The 23,947-nt window shown below is 46.9% G+C and overlaps 1 protein-coding gene across 1 annotated transcript in view; it reads right to left on the reverse strand.

The window, feature by feature from the left end:
* Positions 1–21,745, reverse strand: part of LOC144695537 (epithelial discoidin domain-containing receptor 1-like) — a 73,745-nt gene extending 52,000 nt beyond the window's left edge. Inside the window, exon 1 of the mRNA XM_078566411.1 lies at positions 21,590–21,745. Within this exon, the coding sequence (XP_078422537.1) occupies positions 21,590–21,745 (156 nt within the window). The remainder of the gene's footprint in view (positions 1–21,589) is intronic.
* Between the last annotated feature and the right edge of the window lie 2,202 nt (positions 21,746–23,947).

The raw sequence follows: 23,947 nt of genomic DNA on the forward strand, positions 1-23,947 counted from the left end.
ATTCCTAATCTCCACGGAGATGGGGTGAATGAAACAGGCTTAGGTGTGTCCTGTTCCTGATTTTTGCCTGAAATACTTAATTCTCTGAGCAGGAGCATGCACAATCTTGCAGAAGTGGTTGCTGCGCTGCCTTTCAAAATCCACCCTCTGTACATTTCTGACAGCCCCATATGTTTATATTTCAAAACAACATACCATGTACATGTTATTATCATAACACACGTTCCTGTATAGCCTCTGATATATCCCCGCCTCTCCTGACCCAATTTATCCAGCAATTCCAATTCTCTTTGGCACCCTACTTGAATTTTGCTTCCTTGTTTATTTAGTGTGGCCGAATCATTGGATCGCTAGGACAAACTCAGAGGTGGGCGAAGTTAGGTCCCCTCTCCTCGGGACGGAGAAGGTCAAGGGGCGACCTAATAAAGGTTTCCAAGCTTATCGGAGGCTTTGATAGAGTGGAGAGGGGAAAGCTGGTCCCTTGGGCGAGTGGGCCAATGACTGAGGGTACTAGATTTAGAATCATTGGCAAGATATTGAGATGGGAGACGAGGAGAATTTTCTTTGCACGGAGAGTAGTCAGGATCTGGAATGCTCTGCCTGAAAAGGTAGTTGAAGCTGGCTCCAAAAATAATTTTAAAAGGGATTCAGACAGGTACTTGAGGCTGAGGAGCTTACAGGGTTATGGACAAACAGTGGGACGAATTAGATAGTTCTTTCTCACAGACAGCACTGGTATGCTTGGCCTCCTTCTGTGCTGTATGATACTATGATTTTATGAAAACATTGACTTTTGATTATCAGGGGTAGGTGGGCACCTTACAAAATACTTAAATTGTTCATGGTGCAGCTCACCAGTTAATGCATTTTTTAATTCATTCATTGGACACGGGTATCACTGGCAAGGCCAGCATTTATTGCCCATCCCTAATTGCTCCCTGAGAAGGCAGTGCTAAGCCATGTTCTTGATAACTATGTAATTTCAGGAGGGAGTTAAGAGTGTGGAAGTGCTGTGGGTCTGAAGTCACATAAAGGCCAGACTGACTAAAGACAGTAGATTTCCTTCCTTAAAGGAAAATGAACTAGATGGGTTTTTGTGGTTATCATTGCCAGTGCTAGCTTTTTATTCCAGGTCTTTTTAATTAACTGAATTTAAATTCCACAGTTGCCATGCTATAGGCCTCTGGATTATTAGTCCAGTAACACTGTGCTACAATTCCCTGTTTAAATACGAGGCTCTATTGCATACAAGCAGTGAGAAAGCTGGGAGAAAGACTCCCAAGACAGTACCACCTAGTGGCTAGGAGCCTGTGACTGTTTACATAGCAAAATTGAATGGGAATGGAAATGTGTGACGCACATTATTATGATAATGGGAAGAAAATGTCAGGGACTGTAAGTGTCTGCCTTTTATACAAGATTGTTAATGATATGTAGATCATGTAGCTCACTAGGCATCAGGTGATATACTCTGTATAGCCAAGGGGGAGGGATTGGTTATTTGGACTAATTCAGTGACCTGGTGTGATGGGTTGAATGGCCTCATTCTGTGCAACATGGTTCTATGATTAAATATATACTGTATATATTTCTGATGTTGCTGGAATTGTTGAGAGAAAAGCTCAGTTGATAGGGGAGGGTAGGCTGGAGGTATTAATTAAAGTAGGTTGGGTCTCAAGAGTTACTTAGAGAGGGGACGCTGTGTTTGTTAATTAAAGTTGGTGGAGCTGAGTTCTTACTTTGACAGGCTGGCTGATATTTACAGTTGGTTGAAGGACCCTTGGTGAGTTTCTGCAGTGCACCTTGTGGATGGTACACAACTGGGAATTGGTTGGTGGAGGGAGTGAATGTTTAAGGTGGCCGATAGTGTGCTGATTAAGTGGGCTGTTTTGGATAATCATTGGCCACGGACACAAGAAATTGTTATGGGATCTTTTGCATCCACCTGAGAGGGCGGACAGGGGTTTTGTTTAACATTCAACTGAAAGACTACACATCCAATAGTGCAGCACTCCCTCAGAATTGTACTGGGAGTGTCAACCTAGATTTCTATGCAAAAGTTGAACAAAGGTGTGTTTGCCTTGCTTAAAGATTCTCGGAGAGAGCAATGTGATGTGGGCAAGGCTTTTCTTTATTTCAAAGGATGTCAAGAGTCACATGTGGGTCAGACATTGGGGGTGTCCCCAGAAGACATTCAAATTCCTTCCCCTGAAGGATGTTACAGCAACCTGGCAGCTATTGCAATGGCTTCAGCCATGATGGGAATTAAACTCATAACTGTTAGGTTGCTAGTGCGGTTTCATACCCACTACACTAACGTGTGCCACATATTTATATATTCCATAACCCGGGAGAACTTTTCTCCCCTTTTATTCATACATGGAAATCATGGTCCTCTTTAGTTGCCCTTAAGATGCTCCTTGAATACAACTGAGTGGCTTTGCTAACCAATTTAAGAGTCAACCACATTGTTGTGGGTCTGGAGTCACATGTATGCCAGACCAGGTAAGGACAGTGGATTTCCTTCCCTAAAGGGTGTTAGTGAAACAGATCTGTTTTTACATACCCCCCCACTGTATCTCTGGCCCAAAAATCACATCCCCTTAGTCCTTGCACCATCAACCAACAGTGGCACCAGAGCTAGGGGGACACATTTTAAAAATAAGAGGTCTTTAATTTAAGTTGGAGATGAGAATTTTTTTCTCTGAGAGGATTGTTATTCTCTTTTCCAGGAAGCAGTGGAGGCAGGGTCATTGAATTTATTCAAGGCAGAATTGAATAGACTTTTGATAGACAAGGAGTCCAGGGTCATGGGAGAGGAGTTGAGACCACAATCAAATCAGCCATGATCTTGTCAGGTGCTGGGGTAGGCTTGGGGTGCTGAATGGTCTGCTCCTGCTACTAAGTCTGTTCTTGTGTTCTGGATTCTCTTGGAAGGGGAGACAGCCTCTTAGCATCTATTCTGTCAAGTCCTCTAAGAATTTTATACATTTCTATGAGATGCTAGCTGATCTGTACCTCAGAATCCTGGACTCTCTTACCTCACAGCAATCTATCAGTCACAGTCGTGAAGGCTCCAATTGTCTCCAGTAGCCACAGCCTAGGAAGGGTAGGCTCCAATGGAAACGGAAATGGGGTGTGGTGCAAAACAGATGGTAAACTCAATCAAATTAGTCTCATGGAGGGTGGCTTTGCGCTATTGTTACCCCTTCCATTTTGTTTTCTGAATCTTGACTTCAGCACCAGAAATCTAGTTGTGTCATTGTCTACCTCAAAGGACTGCCTCCCCGCTCCTCCTCTTGAAGGGGAATGGGACTGGCTGGATTGCTCCACAAAGGGCTGACATGGACCCTAATGGGCTGAATGGCCTCCTGTGCTTCAATGACACAATGACTCTAAGGTTAGGCAGGGCAGCTAACCAGAAATATAACTTTGCAGCATGCAACCAGTATGCAGATGCTCCTCAGAGAGCAAGGAGCAGGGCAAAGCAAGTAGACGATATAGCTCCAGTGTGCAAGTTATTAAGGGCACATCCAACGGTGGGATGAATGCTCCTTGTGTGTTGTAATTTCTAAGATGCAGGTCTCTTTCTTTTGGAGAAGATGTAAAACTGGGCGGAGGGGGGGAGGTTTGGGGGCAGGCTGGGGCTGGGGTCCCATCTGCCCTCTTGGGTGGATGGGAAAGACCATCCCAGGGCTGCCATTTGGAAGCAGAGCAGGGGTGGGGAGCTCTCCCTGGGTGTCCTGGCCAATGTTTATCCCTCAACGACCATCATTAAAAAACAGCTCATCTCTCTATCATCCGATTGCTGCTTGTGGGATCCTGCTGTGCGAAGATTAGCTGCCATGTTTCCTGCATTGCAACAGCGATTCCACTTTGAAAGTGCTTCATTGACTGTAAAGTACTTTGGGATGCCGTGACGTGCTGCATAAATGAAAGCATGTTTATCGTCGTATCTCTCCTTTACCCAATGCAAAAGAGGATAAATTCAGGGCATTGGGAGGCAATGTCTCTATATCAGTTCTCCTTCTTCTTAGGCAGTCCCTTGGGATTGAGGGTGACTTGCTCCTGTTCCAGTTCGATGGGTTCCGAGATTCCCGAGAAGTCCAATGCGCGATCTGCAGACTCTGCCATATGCGGGGAAGGTGGTGCTTGAAGGGTCAGGTTAGGCGGGTTGTTTGGAGGTTTGTGCTCTCCCTCCGGGGCCTCAGCTTCGCCTCTGCATGTTCCCAACAAAGTCTACGGTGCCTTCCCAAATAAGCCTTCTCCATTTGGTCTGTCACAAGCTAGGGACTCCCGTGAGTCAGCAGGGACATTTAACCTCTTCGGATGTTAATAGAATCCAAGCCAGTTGGTGAAGCAGAAACCAAGATACAAATCTTTTCTTTAATGAGAGAGTTTATTGTCTTATTTGGTCTCACAGCTCTCCTCTTACACTACCTAGTGTCCCAGCTATCCCCTATTTATATGTGCTCAATTAACACCGATCACCTGTTCCTCTTAACCTTTACAGTGTAATTGACAAACCTTAACAATATAATCTGACAGTAAAATCGGGGATGCTATGAGGACATCCCTAAAGCCTTTCCCGCTGTCCTCCTGGGAGTCTCCTACTGCAGCTGAGTTCCGAGTAGAGCAGTCGAGTCTGGTGTCAGGCTTATCAGCAACATATCCCGCCCAACAAAACTGATTTTTTGAGTGATTATCAGTAGAAGTACAGCAGGTCTAAGATGACACATGCCAGCAAATATGCATTGCGTTAAACCGTTGCATGACACTCAAAGAAATTGTGACATCTTGATAGAAGCCAGTGCTCCAGATGCCTTCACTCACACAGACATCAGCTCACACAGCCTCTGATTCGCATTATTGTTATGTGCTACATTTCAGTGTAACACAGCACATGAGCCCCTGTGCTATAAGGTGGCCTGAAATGACAAAGCAGCTTTTGTCAGCACATTGCATTCTGTGGAGAGACACTTTTAAAGAAAAACTCCTCCGGGGCACTCAAGGGGTTAATGGGTGGGAGCTGCAATGCTTTGAGTTGGCCACCTTGTAAGGCTTTATCACAGAGACTGGAATCTGCCTGACAGACTCAAGACTATAACCACCTCTTCCCCCACGCTCCTCTCTCCAGCATTAACCAGGAATTGCTGGATCCTCCCCTCCCTCCCCAAATTCCCTTCAATTCCACATTTTCATTCACTGTGAGTATTCAGCTGTTTCGTTGGCAGGTTCACACACAGCTTTAAGAAGTTGGGGGCTTTAATTGCTGCCGTGTGTGGTTTAGAGTGAAGTCGCCGCCTTTGGAATCGTAGGCTGAACTGCAAAGCTGCCAATTCTTCGGAGAAAGATGCAGCAGTGACCTGCGTTAATGTAGCGCCTCTGAAACATCCCGAGAGCATCAACAGAGAAAGACTTGCACATAAATCGCGGCTTTCGCAACTGAAAACTGTTTACAGTCAATGAAGTGTGGAAGTGTAGCCACCATTGTAATGCAGGAAACACGATGGCCAATTTGTGCACAGCAAGCTCCCACAAACAGCAAATAAAAAAAACAAATAGACCTCTGTGGCACCATTCATGGGTTGGGAGGGGTAAGGTAGGGGGACCTGGGCAATTCCATATGTTCACTCCTGCCTTTTGCTGTATAAACACAGTGCAATGCGCGAGAAAGGGATAGAATGATAGGCAGCTAGGGTGAGATGAAGTAGAGTGTGCTTAATAATACAATTCTGGATCTAGGCTTTATCAATAGGGGCATAGAGAACGAAAGCAAGGAAGTCATGATGAACCTGTATAAAACAGTGGAGCATCGCATCCAGTTCTGGGCACCACATTTTGGGAAGGATGTGAAGGCATTGGGGAGGGTGCAGAATAGATTCACAATCATGGTTCCAGGAATGAGGAAGCTCAGTTACATGGATAGGTTGGGGAAGCTGGGGCTGTTCTTCTTAGAGAAAAGATTAAGAGGAGGTTTGATAGAGGTGTTCAGAATGATGAGGGGTCTAGGAAGAGTGGATAAAGAGAAACTGTTCCTATTGGTGGAAGGGCAGAGAACAAGTGGGCACAAATTTAAGGTAATTTTTTTTTATACATTGATGGGATGTGGGTGTTGCTGACTAGGCGAGCATTTATTGCCCGTCCCTAATTGCCCTTGAGAAGGTGGTGGTGAGATGCCTTCTTGAACTGTTGCAGTCCATGTGGTGTAGGTACACCCACAGCGCTGTTAGGGAGAGAGTTCCAGGATTTTGACCCAGTGACAGTGAAGGAACGGGGATATATTTATGATATATGAGTGGCTTGGAGGGGAACTTGTAGGAGGTGGTGGTAAAAGGAAAGAAGCAACGGTGACAAGGGGAAGATAATTTTTACGCAGCGAGTGGTTAGGATCCAGAATTCACTGCCTAGAGTATGGTGGAGGCAGAATCGATCGATGCTTTCAAAAGAGAACTGAATAGTATCTGAAGAGAAAAAATATTACAGGGCGACAGGAAAAAGAGGTGGGGGTGTGGGACACGGTGAGTTGCTTTTGCAGAGAGGCGGCATAAACATGATGGGTAGAATGGTCTCCGCTGCTATAATCATTCTATGATGAATGGCCTGCCTCTGTGTTGTAAAATTGTGGGAGGTGGATGTGAGGACTGGTGTTTGAATTCTTTACATGGAGTATCAGACACGTGGAACTCTTTGGAGTCTAACCAAGGAGTTCAAGTGTTTAAGCAGCAATTTACTAACTTGTAACCACGGTGCCTCCAGCTCCCCCCCTGTTAAACAGTGATTAGTTCTGCCTGATTTATGCACACAAGCTGTGGATATTGCCATAAGAACAGGGCCTGTCTGCTAGCCAGCCCCCTGTGGCTAATAAACCAACCCCAGGATCATAGCGCAAAATTCAAGGCTAATGCTCCAGTGTAGCACTGAGAGAGCACTGCACTGTCAGATGTACTGTCTTTCAGATGAGACGATAAACAGAGAAACCGTCAGCCCTCTACAAGGCACAAGTCAGGAGTGTGACAGAATATTCTCCACTTGCCTGGATGAGCTCCGCTTCAACAATACTCACAAAGTTCGACACCGTCCTGGACAATGCAGCCTGTGTGATCGGTACCCCACCTTCAACATTCACTCCCTTCACCACCGATGCAGAGTGGCAACAGTGTACACCATTTGCAGCAACTCACCAACCTCCTTCAACAGCACCTTCCTAACCTGCGACCTCTACCACCTAAAAGGACAAGGGCAGCAGATGCAGTGGAACACTGCACCACCTGCGAGTTCCCATCCAAGACACACACCATCCTGACTTGGAACTATATCAGCGTTCCTTCACTGATGCTGGGTCAAACTCCTGGAACTCCCTCACTAAGAGAACTGCGGGTGTTTGTACACCACATGGACTGCAGCGGTTCAAAAGGTGGCTGATCACCGCATCCTCAAGGGCAATTAGGGACGGGCAACAAATGTTGGCCTTGCCAGCGACGCCCACATCCCATGACTGAATTTAAATATAAGAACCCCAGTGGACCTGCCCAGTGCTCATTCCCAGTGGCGAGACCCACAGGAGTTTTTGCAGGTGCTGATCATATCACACTTAGGGAGCTTGGCACCAGTGGCACCAGAGGCTGGGGCTTGGCGAGTGATGCCAAATGGTCCCCACCCCACCAACTAGGTCATCAGGTTCAAAATAAAATGAAGCTGGTAGGAAGCCGTTGTGCAACCTGCCAGAGGATGCAGGTGTGTCCACAGTTCACCCACCACATCACCCGCCACCTTAACCCCATCACACTCACTCCGCCCCGCAAAACCCATCCTTTCAATGCTTGCCAACCAACCTCACCCACCCCCCTCCTCCTCAACATCACCCCACACCCCCCCGCCCCCCGCTGTCAACACAAAATTAAGCCCACCCCGGCCCACCCAGCACCCCGACGTATCACCCCCATCCCTCTGCCAGACAAAACAGACCCCAGCCCCCAAACCCACCACCCAACCATAATTTTTTTAATGAAATTAATTCTTCATGTGGAAAGTGAAGAGAAGCCAAGGAAAGTTGTGAGACCCAGGAAACATGAACAAAGACAAAGCATTTGATCGATCTGAAAGGAAGACTCTCATTTACAGTGTTTTTCACAATTTTTATAAGATCATAAGAAATAGGAGCAGATGTAGGCCATTCAGCCCATCAAGCCTGCACCGCTAATCAACAAGACCATGGCTGATCTGATTGTGACCTTAACTCCACTTTCCTGCCTGCCCCTTTCAGAAGTCTCAAACACTTCACAATCAATGAAGAACTTCTTTGATGAGTAGTCACTGTTGTAATGTAGTAAAGGTGGCAGTCAATCTGTGCACAGCAAGATCCAACAAACAACAATGTGATGATGACCAGATGATTTGCTTTTTTTTAGCGGTGTTAGTTGAGGGATAAAGTTTGGGTAGACCGCCCTGTTCTTCTTCAAAACAGTGACATGGGATGTTTCACCTCCACCTGATGGGGCCTTGGTTAACAATGTCTTCATCTGAAAGATGGAATCTCCGACAGTGCAGACACTGACCCTCTAACACTGCACAATCCCTCAGTACTGACCCTCTGAAAGTACAGTACCCCCTCAGTACTGACCCTCTGAGAGCGCAGCACTCCCTCAGTGCTGTCCCTCTAACAGTGCAGTACTCCCTCAGTACTACCCCTCTGACAGTGCAGCCCTCCCTCAGTACTCACCCTCTGATAGTAAAACACTACCTCAGTACTGATCTTCTGACAGTGCAGCACTCCCTCAGTAATGACCCTCTGACAGGGTAACACTGTCTGGGTGCTGACCCTCTGACAGCACACTGCTCCCTCAGTATTGACCGTCTGCTAATGCAGCACTCCCTCTGTATTGACCCTCTGGAAGTGCAGCACTCCCTCAATGCTGTCCCTCTGACAGTGCAATTCTCCCTCAGTTCTGACCTTCTGACAGTGCAATGCTCCCTCAGTACTGTTCCTCTGACAGTGCAGTACTCCGTCAATGCTGACCCTCCGCTACTGCAGAACTTCCTCAGTACTGTCCCTCTGACAGCGCATTGCTCCCTTGGTACTGACCCTCTGACAGTGCAGTACTGCCTCAGTACTGACCCTCTGACAGTGCAACACTCCCTCAGTATTGACCCTTTGACAGGGTAGCACTGTCTCAGTACTGTCAATCTGAAAGTGCAGTACTCCCTCAGCACTGACACTCTGATAATGCAGCACTCCCTCCATACTGACCCTCTGATAGTGCAGCACTCCCTCAGTGCTGACTCTCTGACAGTGCAGTACTCTCTCACCCCTGTCCATCTGACAGTGCAGCATTCCCTGAATACTGTCCCCCTGACAGTACAGCAATCTCTCAATACTGTCCCTCTGATTGTATAGCACTTCCTCAATACTGACCCTTCGATAGTGCATCACTCCCTCAGTAATGACCCTCAGACAGTGCTGCACTCCCTCACTCCTGTCCATCTGACAGTGCAGCACTCCCTCCATATTGACCCTCTGATGGTGCAGCTCTCCCTCGGTACTGATCCTCTGACAGGGCAGCACTCCCTCAGTACTGACCGTCTGACAGTGCAGCACTCCCTCAGTACTGACCGTCTGACAGTGCAGCACTCCCTCAGTACTGACCGTCTGACAGTGCAGCATTCCCTCAGTACTGACCCTCCAACAGTTTAGCTCTCCCTCAGCACTGACCCTTGAAAGGTTAGCCTTCTCTCACTATTGTGCCTCTGACAGTCCAGTAATGCCTCAGTACTTCATTGGGAGTGTCAGCTTAGACTATGTGCTCAGCCTGAGCTGGTACATGAAGGACACCCCCTTCTGTGAGATACCTGTGAAGAATGAGCCTCACGGGCCAACGTATTAATGTAAAAGGAGTCAGGGTGCTCAGGGCAGCAGCAGCAACAACAACCACTTTAAATTTACAACGTGATATAATATTCCAAGTCACTTAACAGAATCGTTATCAGGTAAAATTTGGCACTGTGCCTGGTAATGATATTAGGACAGGCGACCGAAAGCCTGGTCAAAGGGTCAGGTTTTAAGGAGCATCTTAAAACCGGGAGAGGGAGTTAAGGAGATGGAAATGTTGCTGGGAGGCAGTTTCACCACTTGAGGCCTGTGCGGCTAAACAAGGCCTGGCCACAAATGGTGGAGCGATTAAAACCGGGGCTGCCCAAGAGGCCAGAATTGAAGGAGCGCAGGTATCTCAGAGAGAGCTAAGTGCGGGAGGTGGCAACAGTGATGAAGGTGAGACCCCAGGCAGATTTGTGAAAGGGGTCTGTGATGATAGGCTGCATAGGAGGCAGGTGGAGAAGAGAAAGTAGGTGCCAAGGAAACACAGGAATTTAAGGTGGAAAAAACATTTTATGCGAGAGTGGACTTGCACTTCTTTCCTTAATCAGAAGCAATCAGTTGTTTGAGCCAGTTCCCCTCGGAGCTGCCTAGCAACAGGCAACTCGTGCACTCCAGTATGTGTGCTGACCATCTGGCTGTGGGGTCAGTCTATTATGCTTAAATACTGGGTTCATTAGCTGCAGGCAAAAAAAGCGCAGCCTGGTGATTACCATCCCTGGTAATGAGGGGCCATTTTCAGCACTCATGTCTCCAGCTCTGTGTGTGTGTGTGTGTGTGTGTGTGTGTGCGCGGTGACATGAATTGGAAGCCCCAGAGGACCCCAGACAGTAATGAACTCAGAAGACCCATTTCTCTATCCCTCTCTGCGTGCCAGACAGAGTGGTGTCGTCTGTCTGGCTGAATGAGACGGAAACTCACAGTGCGTTCTCTAGCCTCCCGCCAGCCTTCTGCTTTGGCGTATTATGAAGAGGGCTTAGGGGATGCAGAAAATGTTTTACTGGAGCGATACCAGAACTGAGAGGTTATCCCCATCAGGAAAGATTGAACAGGCCAGAACTCTCCTCTTTAGAAAAGCAAAGGCTGCAAGGTGACCTGATAGAGGTGTTTAAAATGATGAAGCTGCTTGATACAGTCGATGCAGAGAAGATGTTTCCACTTGTTGGGGAGTTCAAAACTAGGGGCTGTAAATATAAGATAGTCACTATTGAATCCAATAGGGAATTCAGGGGAAATTTCTTTACCCAGTGGTAAGCGTGTGGAACTTGCTACGCTAAGGGGTTAATTGAGGTGAACAGCTTGGATGTATTTAAGGAGAAGCTGGATAAGTCCATGACGGAGGAAGGCTTTGCTGAACGGGCTAGATGAAATAGGGTGGGAGGAGGCCAGAGTGAAGCACAGAAACGGGCACGACCCAGAGGGGCTGAATGGCCTGTTTCTGTGTCCTTATTTTGTAAATGTTGACTCAGTCTGTTCTGCCACAACACTATTATGAAGAAGAGCAGGCTGTAGTATAAGGGTACCTGGCATAGCAAAGGTTAATGTGGGACTGGGAAACAGTACCACCCACGGGTGTGATGTAAAGAGACACATGATCTGAGACAGGAGTCAGTTGTGGACTGGACTGAGATCTGCGTGGAAGCCAAGCATGGAGTTAGCTCAAAGCTTGGGCTATAACCTGTATATATGTACATATTTAGGTATTATCAATAAACGCTTAACATTCAACCACACAAGGCTCTTTGTGAGACCTACTGAACAGACACACATCAGGCAACACTGGCTAGTTCTCCCCTGTGCCAATATTTACCTCACAATCAACATCACTAAACAACAGGTTACCTGGTCGTTATCATGTTGCTGCTTGTGCGAGTTTACTGAGCACAAATTGGCAACAGGAGCCAATATACCCTCCAAATTTTTTATAATGTGCAGCTGATTTGTTTATGTGCACAGGCCCTTTAAATGTTTTGTGCAGCTACACACGCGCAGTCACTTAAAGGCATCGGATTTTGTGCAGCCTGTGTGGGATCTTTCAGGTTGCTATGCAATCACGCAGTTGCACAGCTTAGAGCACCACTCCAAACTCCTTTCCCTAGCGACTGACTTCATTCTCCTCCTTGGCAACGGTCTGAGACTAAACAACTCTGTACCTTGGTGTCATATTTGACTCCGTGGTGAGTTTCCGACCACAAATTCGTGCCATGGCGATGACCACCTCTTCCCACCTCCGAAATGTTCCCTGACTCTGCCCCTGCCTCAGCTCATCTGCTGCTGAAAGCCTCACTCATGCCTTTGTTACCTCTTAAGGCTCGACCATTCCAACACACTCCTGGCTGGTCTCCCACATTCTACCCTCTGTAAACTTGAGCTCATCCAAAACTCTGCTGCCCACGTCTTAACTCACAAAAAAAAATCCCGTTTCCCCATCATCCCCTTACATTGGCTCCCGATAAAGCAACATCTATATTTTAAAGTTCTCACCATTTGTTTCCCAATCCCTTCGTGGCCTCGTCCCTCCCTATCTGTAACCTCCTCCAGCCCTCCGAGATATCTGTACTCCTCTAATTCTGGCCTCTCCTGCATCCCCAATTATAATTTCTCCATCGTTGGTGGCTGGGCCTTCAGCTGCCTATAGGCCCCAAGCTCTGGAATTCCCTCCTTACACCTCTCCACCTCACTTTCCTCCTTTAAAACGCTCCTCTAAACCTAACTCTTTGACAACACTTCTGCTCGTTTGACCCAATAACTCCTTTTATGGCTCGGTGTCATTTTGTTTTATAGTGATCCTGCAAAGCCCTTTGGGGCATGTTATTGTGTCAAAGGCATTAAGTAAATATCAGTTGTTCTTGTTGTTAAGAGGAAACACTGACAAGTGACCACACTATGGAACCACAGCACTGGCTATAGTGCTTTGGGATGTTGCGATAGGCGCTATATAAATAGATGGGCCGAATTTTACAGCCCCTCCTGCTGGCTGGATCTCCCAGTTCTGTCGAAGTCAATGGAGTTTTGAATGGCTCGCCACGTTTTTTGGCCCCTCCCCCTCTGCGACAGGGGCCATAAAATTCCGGCTTGGCTTGGATTTTCCGGCCCCGACACTGGCGGGCATTGTTGCAGATGTTACAGCTCTCCAAATTTTCCCATCCCACACCACGGCGATGCCAACCGGTGATGGAGCCAGAAAACCCTGCCCTTTATATCTCAAAAGCCTTTCACAATTTAAAACTGCTTTGAAATGCAGCGATTACTGTGATCAAGGCAAATACAACGGCTAGTTTACATGATGATAATCCCAGAGATAGCAGTGAGATGGATGGCCAGGTCAGAGTTTATATTGAATTGCCCGTGTATTTGTTTCTGAATCATGCCAAAGGGTTCTTCAGCATGAATCCGAACTATTGGGTCGGTCAGATGGGCCCCGGTTTAGTATGTTACCTAAAGCATGGCACCCCTGACATGATAGTGACGCTTCTCTGTCCCCTGTCGCTTAGTCGGTCCTGTTGCTGCCTTGGAGTCAGAAAGCTCTAGGTTCAATCCAAGATGTAGCTTGGCTGGTGGTTGCAAAGGCCCTCCTCCTCAGATCCTTCCTACACGTCAGAGTCTCGCACCGCCCCCCCCACCCCCACCCCCCCCACACCCTCTCCTCACGTTGCCCTCGAGGTGGCTGTGGTGGGGAAGAGACCGTTGTTCACCTCCTTGTGGAATGTGCCTTTGCAAAGAAGGTCTGGAGAGAGATGCAGTGGTTTCTGTCGAGGGTCATCCCGAGCAGTTCTGTGACACAGGACTCTGTGCTCTACGGGCTGTTCCCAGGGACACACACCGAGACAAACATCAACTGCAGCTGGAGGATCATCAACTCGGTGAAAGACGCTCTTTGGTCTGCCTGAAACTTGTTGGTCTTCCAGAGCAAAGAGTTGTCCCCGACCGAGTGTTGCAGACTGGCACATTCCAAAGTCCAGAACTATGTGCTGAGGGACGCACTAAAGCTTGGGGCAGCCACTACAAAGGCGCAATAGGGAAAGGTCGCTGTCTAAGACCTTTCTGCCATAGTGCACCGAGGGGCTGGAAATTTGTAGAACCCGTTGGGCTGCATGCCTGACAAGGAATACTGTAAGTATCAAGAGTATTGAAATTGTATTGAAGCAGCTCAGAGTGGAACATGCTGTATGGAGAAAACTTGAATTTTATTGCACTTTCTGTAATATTCAATTTGAAATGCTGTGTGCTTTTACAGATGTTATGAATATAGTATATTTTTGGGGGGAAAAGGCTGCAGGTTCAAGCCTCCACTCCAGAGACTTTAGCACATAACCACGGCTGCCACTCCAGTGCAGGAGTGCTAACGGAGGTGCTGAGACATTAATAAACCAAGGCCTTGTCTGTCCTCTCAGGTGGATGTAAAAGATCCCACGGCTACTATTTCAAAGACGAGCGGGGTGGGGGTTGGTGGGGTGGTGGGGTGGGGGAGGAAAGGCTTGGGGGGGTGCGGTGGGCGGCATGGAGATTTCCCCCCCCCCCCACTAAATGAAACAGGTAATGTGGTCAAGTGAGTGAAAATTGGCTGCGGACTTTCTGATGTTAAAACTGAGACTACAGCTCAGTAAGAACTTTATAATTGGCTCTAAAATGCTGGGGAAGGTCTGAAGTGATGCTTTATAAATGCAAGCCTTTCTGTCTTTCATCAATTCGTTTGTCGTTGCCTGCTCAGGTTTCAGGGTTGATAGGGAGTGGGGTTTTTCTGCCTTGGTCCCACGGGGCACAGTATTAACCTGGAAGTGTTGTGTTAAAGGGTTAACGGGGTTTGTCAGCAAGTGCTTCTTCATCATCTTTTCATTTCATTAAACTTTAATTCTCTCTCGGAGCCAGACTATTGATTGGGGCCACAGAGATGTATGTGGTGGGGAGTGGGGCGGGCGTGGGGGGAGGTGGGTTGGGTCCCTGCTGTTGACAGAGTGCTGCACTTCATTGTCAGTACTCGGCTGATTGGAGCCCCAAGGACTTGATCCATTTCAACACTGCAGTGGGCAATCGCTGTCAATCCAGCAAAGAAGCACAAAAAAAGCCTTCAGAAATCAATGAGCTCGTTGTCACGGTGATGTTCCCTAATTGTGCTATAGCTTTGCCTTTGGTAAGCGATACCGTCAGCCTGAGGTTTGAAGGGTTTCTGAATCGAGATATGGCAATGGCATTGGGATTGATGCCCATGTGAGCTTCAGTTCCAGTAGGGAATTTATTACTGCTGCAATTTACACTCCCTCCCTGCTCACTTTCTCTTATTCTCCCTCTCTCTGAATGTGCTGCCACAGCCCAAGGTCTCTTGATTTCTGTTCAAAGGTATCTCCGGCCCTTACTTCACAGCTTTACCTGCCCCTCCCACCACCACTACTGCCCACATCCCTCTCCCCAATGCACTCCTCACCCCACTCCTCTATTCTCTCCTCCATCCTCCTCACCTCCCATCCAATCCATCTGCTCCCATTCTCGCCCACTTACCCTTTTGCCTCCACCCCCTCCGCACCCCATTGTTCCCCTGTCCCCTCCTCCACCCCCTCCACACTCCTTTATCCACTGCTTATTTGCCTTCCCTGTCCCTGTTTACTCTCCCATTCTCTCTCTCACAGCTCTTTCCCTCTCTTCCCCTCCCTCTCTCCACCTCCTTTTCCCCATCTCTCCCTCCACCCCTCCCTCCCTTTCTCCCTCTCCTCTTCCCTCCCTCCTTCTCCTCTCTGCCCTCTCTCCACTCCTCCCCTGTCCTCTTCCCTCTCTCTCTCCCCTTCCGCTCCTCTCTCTCTGGCTCTCTCTCTGTGGCAGGAGTTTTCCCGCCCCCTCCTATTGGTGGGATCTTCTGGTCCCACTGAAGTCAACAGACCTTTGAGTGGCTCACCGCATCCACTGCAGGAGGAACCTGCCACGGATGGGGCTGGAAAATCCCAGGCCTCTCTCTCTGCCTTTCCTTGTCTGTTGTTGCAGTTCTGCACTCCAGCAACAGCAATGCCTAAGAAAGTCCCCAGCTTTAAACCGAGTCTGCCGAGTTACATTACCACAGCTCAAGTAGCAGCCACAATACCACATCTGTCCTTTGTATCCCTATGAATAAGCGAGAAGAGATCAACCATTGTTACTCCTGGTATTGTCCAGTAATCCATAGCTGCCAAGTGTGCATGTATGTATGAGTCAACCAAAAAACCAAACCAGACTGTGATGCACTCCGTGGATAATCAGCTGGAGAGCTGTGTGCTATCTCTGAGAGGCCAAGCATTGACATTTTTTTAAATTCATTTGCGGGATGTGGGCATTGCTGACTAAGCCAGCATTTATTGCCCATCCCAAATTGCCCTTGGGAAGGTGGTGGTGTCATGAAAATATAATAAATATCGTAATGTTATTGGGATATATTGTAAAGCAGGAATAGTGGGGTCTGGATAGCCTGTGTGTGTGTGTGTGTGTGTGTGTGTGTATATGTGTGTGGGAGTTGAATTAAAGACAGCTGGTCTGAAGGTTTTGATGTATCAGAAGAGAAGCTAGATTTGAAATGTTAAATAAGTAAACGTAGCTGAATTTTTAGAATGTGAAGTGTAAAGGAAAATTTGCATTTTTAGATAAACCAGAGTAGTTCTAATTTCAAAAGAGAGGGTGAAATGTTACACTTAGCCAGAAGAAGCCAAACAGTGTGTTTATTTTTCTCAAAGCTTACTGATAAAATTGGTATGATGAAAGATTTTTATTATTAGAAAGATAAAGTCCAAAGACATATTGGAACAATGGGATTTACATTAAAAATGGAGAAACATTCATGAAGGAGGTGAGTTTATGTGTGAGGAGAAAGAATTCTAAGATCTAACAAGTGTAAAAGGCCTCCAGCCTCTATATACCAAGCTGCTGCCTGTAGGAACTGAAGCTAAGAAAATTAATTGTGAATATCCCTGTCCAGGTTATCGTGTGCTTTGCCTGGGTCTGTTAAAATCTATTTTGTTTTTGCTGTTGCCTTAATGGAGGAGTAACTGGGAGTTAGATTGATTAGGGGAGCTAGGAGTTATCATAGTAGTAATTTGTAGACCTATGTATGTGCTTAAAATTGTTTCTTTTTTAATAAATGTGTAATTTAGTTTTGTAAAAGAAGCCTCTAAAACTCAGTGGACTTATTACTACTGAATTCAAGGCACACATCTAGAAATAAAAATACAAATTGCAAAACAGTTGTGGCAGTTGTTTCAAGTTTCCCTCTGGGATTTGAGCAGCTTAGCATTTGCTATCTGCTGTGCCATAACAGGAGGTGAACTGCCTTCTTGAACCACTGCAGTCCATGTGGTGTAGGTACACCCACAGTGCTGTTAGGGAGGGAGTTCCATGATTTTGACCCTGCGACAGTGAAGCAATGGCGATATAGTTCCAAGCCAGGATGGTGAGTGCCTTGGAGGGGAACTTCCAGGTGGTGGTGTTCCCATGTATCTGCTGCCCTTGTCCTTCCAGATGGTAGAGGTCATGGGCTAGGAAGGTGCTGCCGAAGAAGTCTTGGTGAGTTCCTCCAGTGCATCTTGCAGATGATACACACTGCTGCCACTGTGTGTCGGGTGGAAGGAGCGAATGTCTGTCGAAAAGGTGCCAATCAAGCGGGCTGCTTTGTCCTGGATGGTGTCAATGCCCTACAAACCAACCAGTGACTTTTGTAGACATAATATCTGATAACGTAACATTGCCCAGCGAGGAACAGAAACTTGTCGTTATGATTATCTCAGCCCAATTGATATGTGAGGCCCTTTTATATTTACTTCCCCTTCTAAAAGCTGACACATAATTCACAATAAAACCACAACCTCTACCACCTAGAAGGACAAGGACAGCAGGTGCATGGGAACACTACCACCTGCAAGCTCCCCTCTAAGCCACACACCATCCTAACTTGGAAATATATCGCCGTTCCTTCACTGTCGCTGGGTCAAAATCCTGGAACTCCCTCCTGAACAGCACTGTGGGTGTACCTACACCACATGGACTGCAGCGGTTCAAGAAGGCAGCTCAGCACCACCTTCTCAAGGGCAGTTAGGGATGGGCAGCGAATGCAAGCTTTGTCAGCGATGCCCACATCCCGTGAATGGAATTTTAAAAATCCTGTCAGGGCTTATAGGATCAGGCTTTATTAAAAGTGAAAATTAAATGGTAGCAGAAAGTCAATACTGAAGATTTCACTTGATGGTTGTGGTTTACATTTCCTTTTCATTGCCTTGGAGTCCAGAAGGCATAATCTTTAAAACTAGAGCTAGGCCATTCAGGAGTGCTGTCAGGGAGCACTTCCTCACACAAAGGGTAGTGGAAATCTTTAGCTTTCTCTATCCTAAAAAAAGGCAGTCAAGACTAGGGGTAGTTTTTATTCTTTCGTGGGATGTGGGTGTCGTTGGCAAGGCCAGCAGTTGTTGCCCATCCCTAATTGCCCTTGAACTGAGTGGTTTGCTTGGCCATTGCAGAGGGCAGTTAAGAGTCAGCCTCACATCTGCGGGTCAGGCCAGGTCAGGCAAGGGTGGCAGATTTCCTCCTTTAGGGGGCATTAGTGAACCAGATGAGTTTTTACAACAATCGATGATAGTTGTCATGGTCATCATTAATAAGACCAGCTTTCAATTCCAGACTTGCTATTGGCTGAATAAAATTTATATGAGACACCATGGTGTGATTTGAACCCATGCCCCAGAACATTAGCATGGATCACCAGGCTAGTGACATTACCACTACACCACCATCCCCTCTTACAGGGATGGGAATGAGGCTCTGGAGGCATTGGAAAACAAGGATGAGACTTAATCTCAGACTGTTAACAGGGAGAGGGATGGAGTCGGTGGAGTGGGAACGGAGTTTGGTAACACATTAAAGAAAAAAATTACTCTGTTGCCCCATCAAGTAGTTTTGAGGCTGCCTGAGGTTGTGAACTCTGCGGCCTGGACCTGGACGCGCCCGTCTCTGGAAGACCCTAGTATATGAGGTTTGCAGGGGTGGGGGGAAGGTGGGTGGAGGGTGTGGAGGATGTTCCAACTTTAACCTAACCTGCCTGATCGGAGATGGATTGGAATCGAGGGTAATGGTGGTTTTCACAATCCTGCCTGTGGATTTACTCTCCCTTGAAGCAATGTATGTGAATAAATGGGAATGGGGTCCTAATGCTGACAGACCCCTGGCCAATATCTATTAGTAGAATTAGACAATGATGCAGCACAAAAGGAAGAGGCCCTTCTGCCCATTGTTCCTGTGCTGGCTCTTTGGAAGAGATGTCCAATTCATCCCACAATACACCCTGCTCTCTGTCCATAAATACATCCAGTGATCCCCTTGCAAAGTATTTATCCAATCACTTTTTGAACATTGTTATTGAATCTGCTTCCCTTTTAGGCAGAACTTGCCTGATTATAACAAGGCTCTGCATTAAAAAAATGTTTCCTCACATCACCTCTGATTCTTTTACCAATCACCTTAAGCGTGTGTCATCCAGTTACCGGCCCTCCAGTAACTGGAAGCAGTTTCTCCTTATTTACTCTATCAAAACCCTTCATGATTTTGAACACCTCGATCAAGGCTCCCTTCAACCTCCTCTGCTAAAAGGACACTGGTAGATATTTCTATAGCAAGTTTCAAAACCTCGGGACATCCCCAAAGGACTTTGCACCCAATGAAATACTCCTTGAAGTGTAGTCAGTGTTGTACTGTAAGAAAAATGGCAGCCAATTTGTCCATAGCAAACTCCCACCAACAGCAAGGATGACCAGATAATCTGATTTTTTTGTAATGTTAATTGAGAAATAGTTATTGACGAGGGCGCCAGGGAGAACTCCCCCTTGTCTTCTTCGAAATAGTGCCATGTAAACGTTTATGTCCACCTGAGAGGGCAGACAGAGCCTCGGTGTGATATTTCATCTGAACACAGCACCCCTGAGAGTGCAGCACTCCCTCAGTGCGGCACTGGGAGTGTCAGCCTGGGTTTGGTGCTCCGGTCTTGGGAACGGCCTTGAGAACTGTCTGAGGTGAGAGTGAGGCCCACAGGCCAGGGTTGACGCATTTTGCCCTCAATATTCTCACCTTGTGCAAACTGGATCCTCTGTGCAGACAGTTCTGTGGAGCACAGTCACCTTGCAGTAACCCCATCAGCTGAAGTCCCCATTCCTCAAGGGCCTAGCCAGGCAGTCACTACCAATTGGTTGCTCATTTTTGAAAGGCAGCACAACGGTTGTTTGCAACAGGCAAAGTACTGACTACCGATTGCAAAACTCAAAACATAGTGTCCAACATTAGATGTGATTCTGCAATTGGACAACATTTGCTAAACAATCCTGAGTGTGCTAAGAATTACACTGACAATCAGTTTAAGATTATCAGTTGGGCCTGCAGTGTGGCTCACTCAGGTGTGCTGGAAGCTACGTATATTAATACACAAGGCCCTGTCCTTTGCAGACAAAAAGAACATACTCACACATTGCAGCTTTCTCCACCTATCAAAATATGCGACAGCCATTTCCTGGTTCATTCCCTAGGGCAATGCCTTGATCAATTGGAGTCAACTTGCCTGGTTTGAATTTAAACAAAGCTTAGCAGTTGACTGTCAGTTGTCAGTTATCTGCTGCATTCACCATGGCAACGCCTCCACCAATCAGAGTCCACTTGTCAACCAATCAGCACGCTCTTCTCATGCGGTATAAATTGTTGGTCCCTTTATAATTTGGTGTCCTTGCGAATTGTCCTGATGAGTGCAAGATGAAAAGCTTCAACAGTGTGTCTTTTTTCAGCAATACACAATTTCTGGACTACCAAAGGACTATTTTTTAAACCTTGTCCTTATGAAGTTGAGATATTGGCATTTCAGGAAATCTGTTCATCTGCCCTTATTTGACTCTTGCCCAAGGATTTAGTAGGGTAGATAGAGAGAGCCTATTTCCTCTAATGAGGGAGTCCATATCAAGGAGGCGTAAGCTTAAAATTAAGAATTAGTTCGCTCAGGGGTGATAATAAGCACCTCTTCAAGCAAAAAGTAGAGGAAACCTGGGAACACCATTGCCCAAAAAGCTGCTGACTCTGGGAGGTCAATTGAAAATGTTAAACCTGTGATTGATATATTTTTGTTAGACAAGGGTATGAAGGGATACAGAACCAAGGCAAGTAGTTAGAGCTAAGATACAGATCAGACACAATCTAACTGAATGGCGGAACAGGTCAAGGGGCTGAACGGCCTTCTCTTGTCCCTATGTTCCTCATTCTAATGCTTACAACAAGAATATTGTGCATTTATATATAGCACCTTTAACATATTAGGATGTCTCTAAGGCTCTTCACAGTAGCATATTGAACAAAATTTGACACTGAGTCACAAGATATTGGGACAGGTGACCAAAAGCTTGGTCAAAGAAGTAGGTTTTAAGAAAGGGCTTACAGAGAAGGAGAGAGAGAAAGAGAGAGAGAGAGGTACAGCGAGACAGAAAGGTTTAGGGAGAGAATTCCAGAGCTTAGGACTCAGGTAGATGAAGGGACGGCTGCTGATGGTGGAGTAATGAAAATCGAGGGTCTGCAAGAGGACGGAACTAGAGGAAATATGAAACTCTCAGAGGGTTATGGGGTTGGTATAAGTTAGGGAATGGGGAGAAATGGAGAGGCTAGTCAAAGCTGTTCACAGATTGAGGATAACACACTGATGGGATTCAGCCAGTGCCGGGAATAATCAGGCAGTGTGTTATTGCAAACCCCAGGAGAGTTGAAGCCCAGATTTATGAGCATAAGGCTCAATTCGAACAATTCAATTCCAATCAGTTTCAGCTCGGCCGTGAATAGTGATGAATCAGCGGCCATTACAAATGCAATCTCGGCCGCACAGATGGGCTTCTCATTGATTCCCCTCATTGCTCAGGGGAGGCCTTGTGATGCTGGAAGAGCCTGATCAGGTCTAATCTGGAACTGATGCACATCTCGGAATTAACCCATTCACTGCTCATGCAGTATTCTGGCCCTGAATTGCACCTCTAATTTCCCTTCACCTTCTCTGCTCTAAGGAAAAGGAGCCCAGTTTCTCAACATAACTCAATTCCTTCATCCCTGGCACTATTCTTGTAAATCAAGCTTTCAAATGTCCTAACATCCTTCCACAAGTGCAGTACCCAGAATTGGCCACAAAACTCCTGCTGGGGCCTAACTAGTGAGGACAAGGATAAGCTGTCTACCAATATTCATATAAGCCCACCGACTCCCACAGCTACTTTGACTGCATTTCCTCACACCCTGCTTCCTGTAAGTTCTCCATTCCATTCTCCCAGTTTCTCCGCATCCATCGCATTTGTTCTAAAGATGCAATCTTTCACAACAGCGCTTCTGACATGTTTTACTTTCCCCTCAACTGTGGTTGACAGGGCCTTCAATTGTGCCTATCCCATTTCCCGCACTACTGCTCTCACCCCTTCCCTTTCCTCCCAGAACCATCACAGGATTTCGCTTGTCTCACTTTCCAACCCACATTCAAACGCTCATCCTCCTCATTTCCGGCCTGATGCCACCACCGCCAAACACATCTTCCTCTCCCCTGCCAGCATTCCAAAGAGACTGTTCCCTCCGTGACACCCTGGTCCGATCCCCAGTTGCCCCCATCACCTCCCTGCCTTCCCATGGCACCTTCCCATGCAGGAGGTGTAACACTGGCCTTTTTAGTTCCCCTTTGGCCCCATACACTCCCATCAGATGAAGCAGCAATTTGCATGCACTTCTTTCAATTTAGTATACTCCATTCGCTACACCGGGGAGACCAAACGCAGACTGGGTGACCACTTTGTGGAACACCTCCACTCAGCCCGTAAGCGTGATCCTTGCCATTTTAATTCACCACTTTGCCCAATGCTCACGGTTCTGTCCTCGGACTGCTGCCGTGTTCCAATGAAGATCAAAGCAAGCTCGAGGAACAGCACCTCATCTTCCGATTAAGCACTTTACAGCCTCAACATTGAGATCAACAACTTCAGCCCATGAACTCTGTTCCCCGTTTTGATTTGTTATTTTGCCATGTGCTGGGTCTGAATCTTGTTTTTTATGTTTTTTACTTTCGGGCAGTGCTGTCAATTGTTCTGCCATTCACACTCACGCTGGACCAATGTTTTGATTCTTTACTACAACCATTACCACTCCCAGTGCCTTTTGTTCTATGCCATCTTCGTCATTGAATCTTTCCCACCCTCTACCCTAACCAAAACCTCCCTTTTGTTCTTCGCCCACCTCCCTGTTTTCAATGGCATAAAAACCCATCACAGTTCTATCTTCATATTATAAAAGCAAAGTACCGCGGATGCTGGAAACCTGAAATAAAAACAGAAAACGCTGGAAAACCCCAGCAGGTCTGGCAGCATCGCACCTGTGGAGAGAAGAGCTAACGCTTCAAGTCCGTATGACTCTTCTTCAGAACATTTCTATCTTCCATCAGTTCTGAAGAAGAGTCATAGTCGACATGAAATGTTGACTGTGTTTCTGTGTTTCTCTCTCCACAGATGTTGCCAGACTGCTCAGAATTTCTAGCACTTCCTGTTTTTGTTTATAGGCCATTTGTCCAACTGGTTCATGCTAGTGTTTATGCTACACATGAACCTCCTCCGACTCCACTTTATCTCACCCCATCAGCATAATCTTCAATTCCTTTCTGCATTGCGTGCTTATCCAGCTTCCCCTTCAATGCATCACTCCGATTTGCCTCAACTACTCCTGCAGCGAATTCCACGTTCTCACCACTCTTTGGGTGAAGATGTTTCTCCCGAATTCCCTATCGGATTCCTCAGTGACTACCTTATACTAATAATCCCTGGCTTTGGATTGTAGGAGGTCTTGTGGCGCGGTGGGTCGTGTCCCTGCCTCTGAGCCAGAAGCCCTGGGTTTGAGTCCTACCCCAGGACTTGATGGCCAAGGAAGGCGCGTGCATAACATGGCCAAACGGGTGAAGTATCAACTGGAAAATCCTTCTGATGTTCTGATGGCAGGCGGTATGGGAAAGAGAGATTCCTGGTCAGCCATGTGATGTGTAGGAATTGGAGCCTCTACCAACACTATCCATAGCTCCAGACTACAACTTCA

Source organism: Cetorhinus maximus, chromosome 21, assembly GCF_964194155.1.
Source record: "Cetorhinus maximus chromosome 21, sCetMax3.hap1.1, whole genome shotgun sequence".
NCBI lineage: Eukaryota > Metazoa > Chordata > Chondrichthyes > Lamniformes > Cetorhinidae > Cetorhinus > Cetorhinus maximus.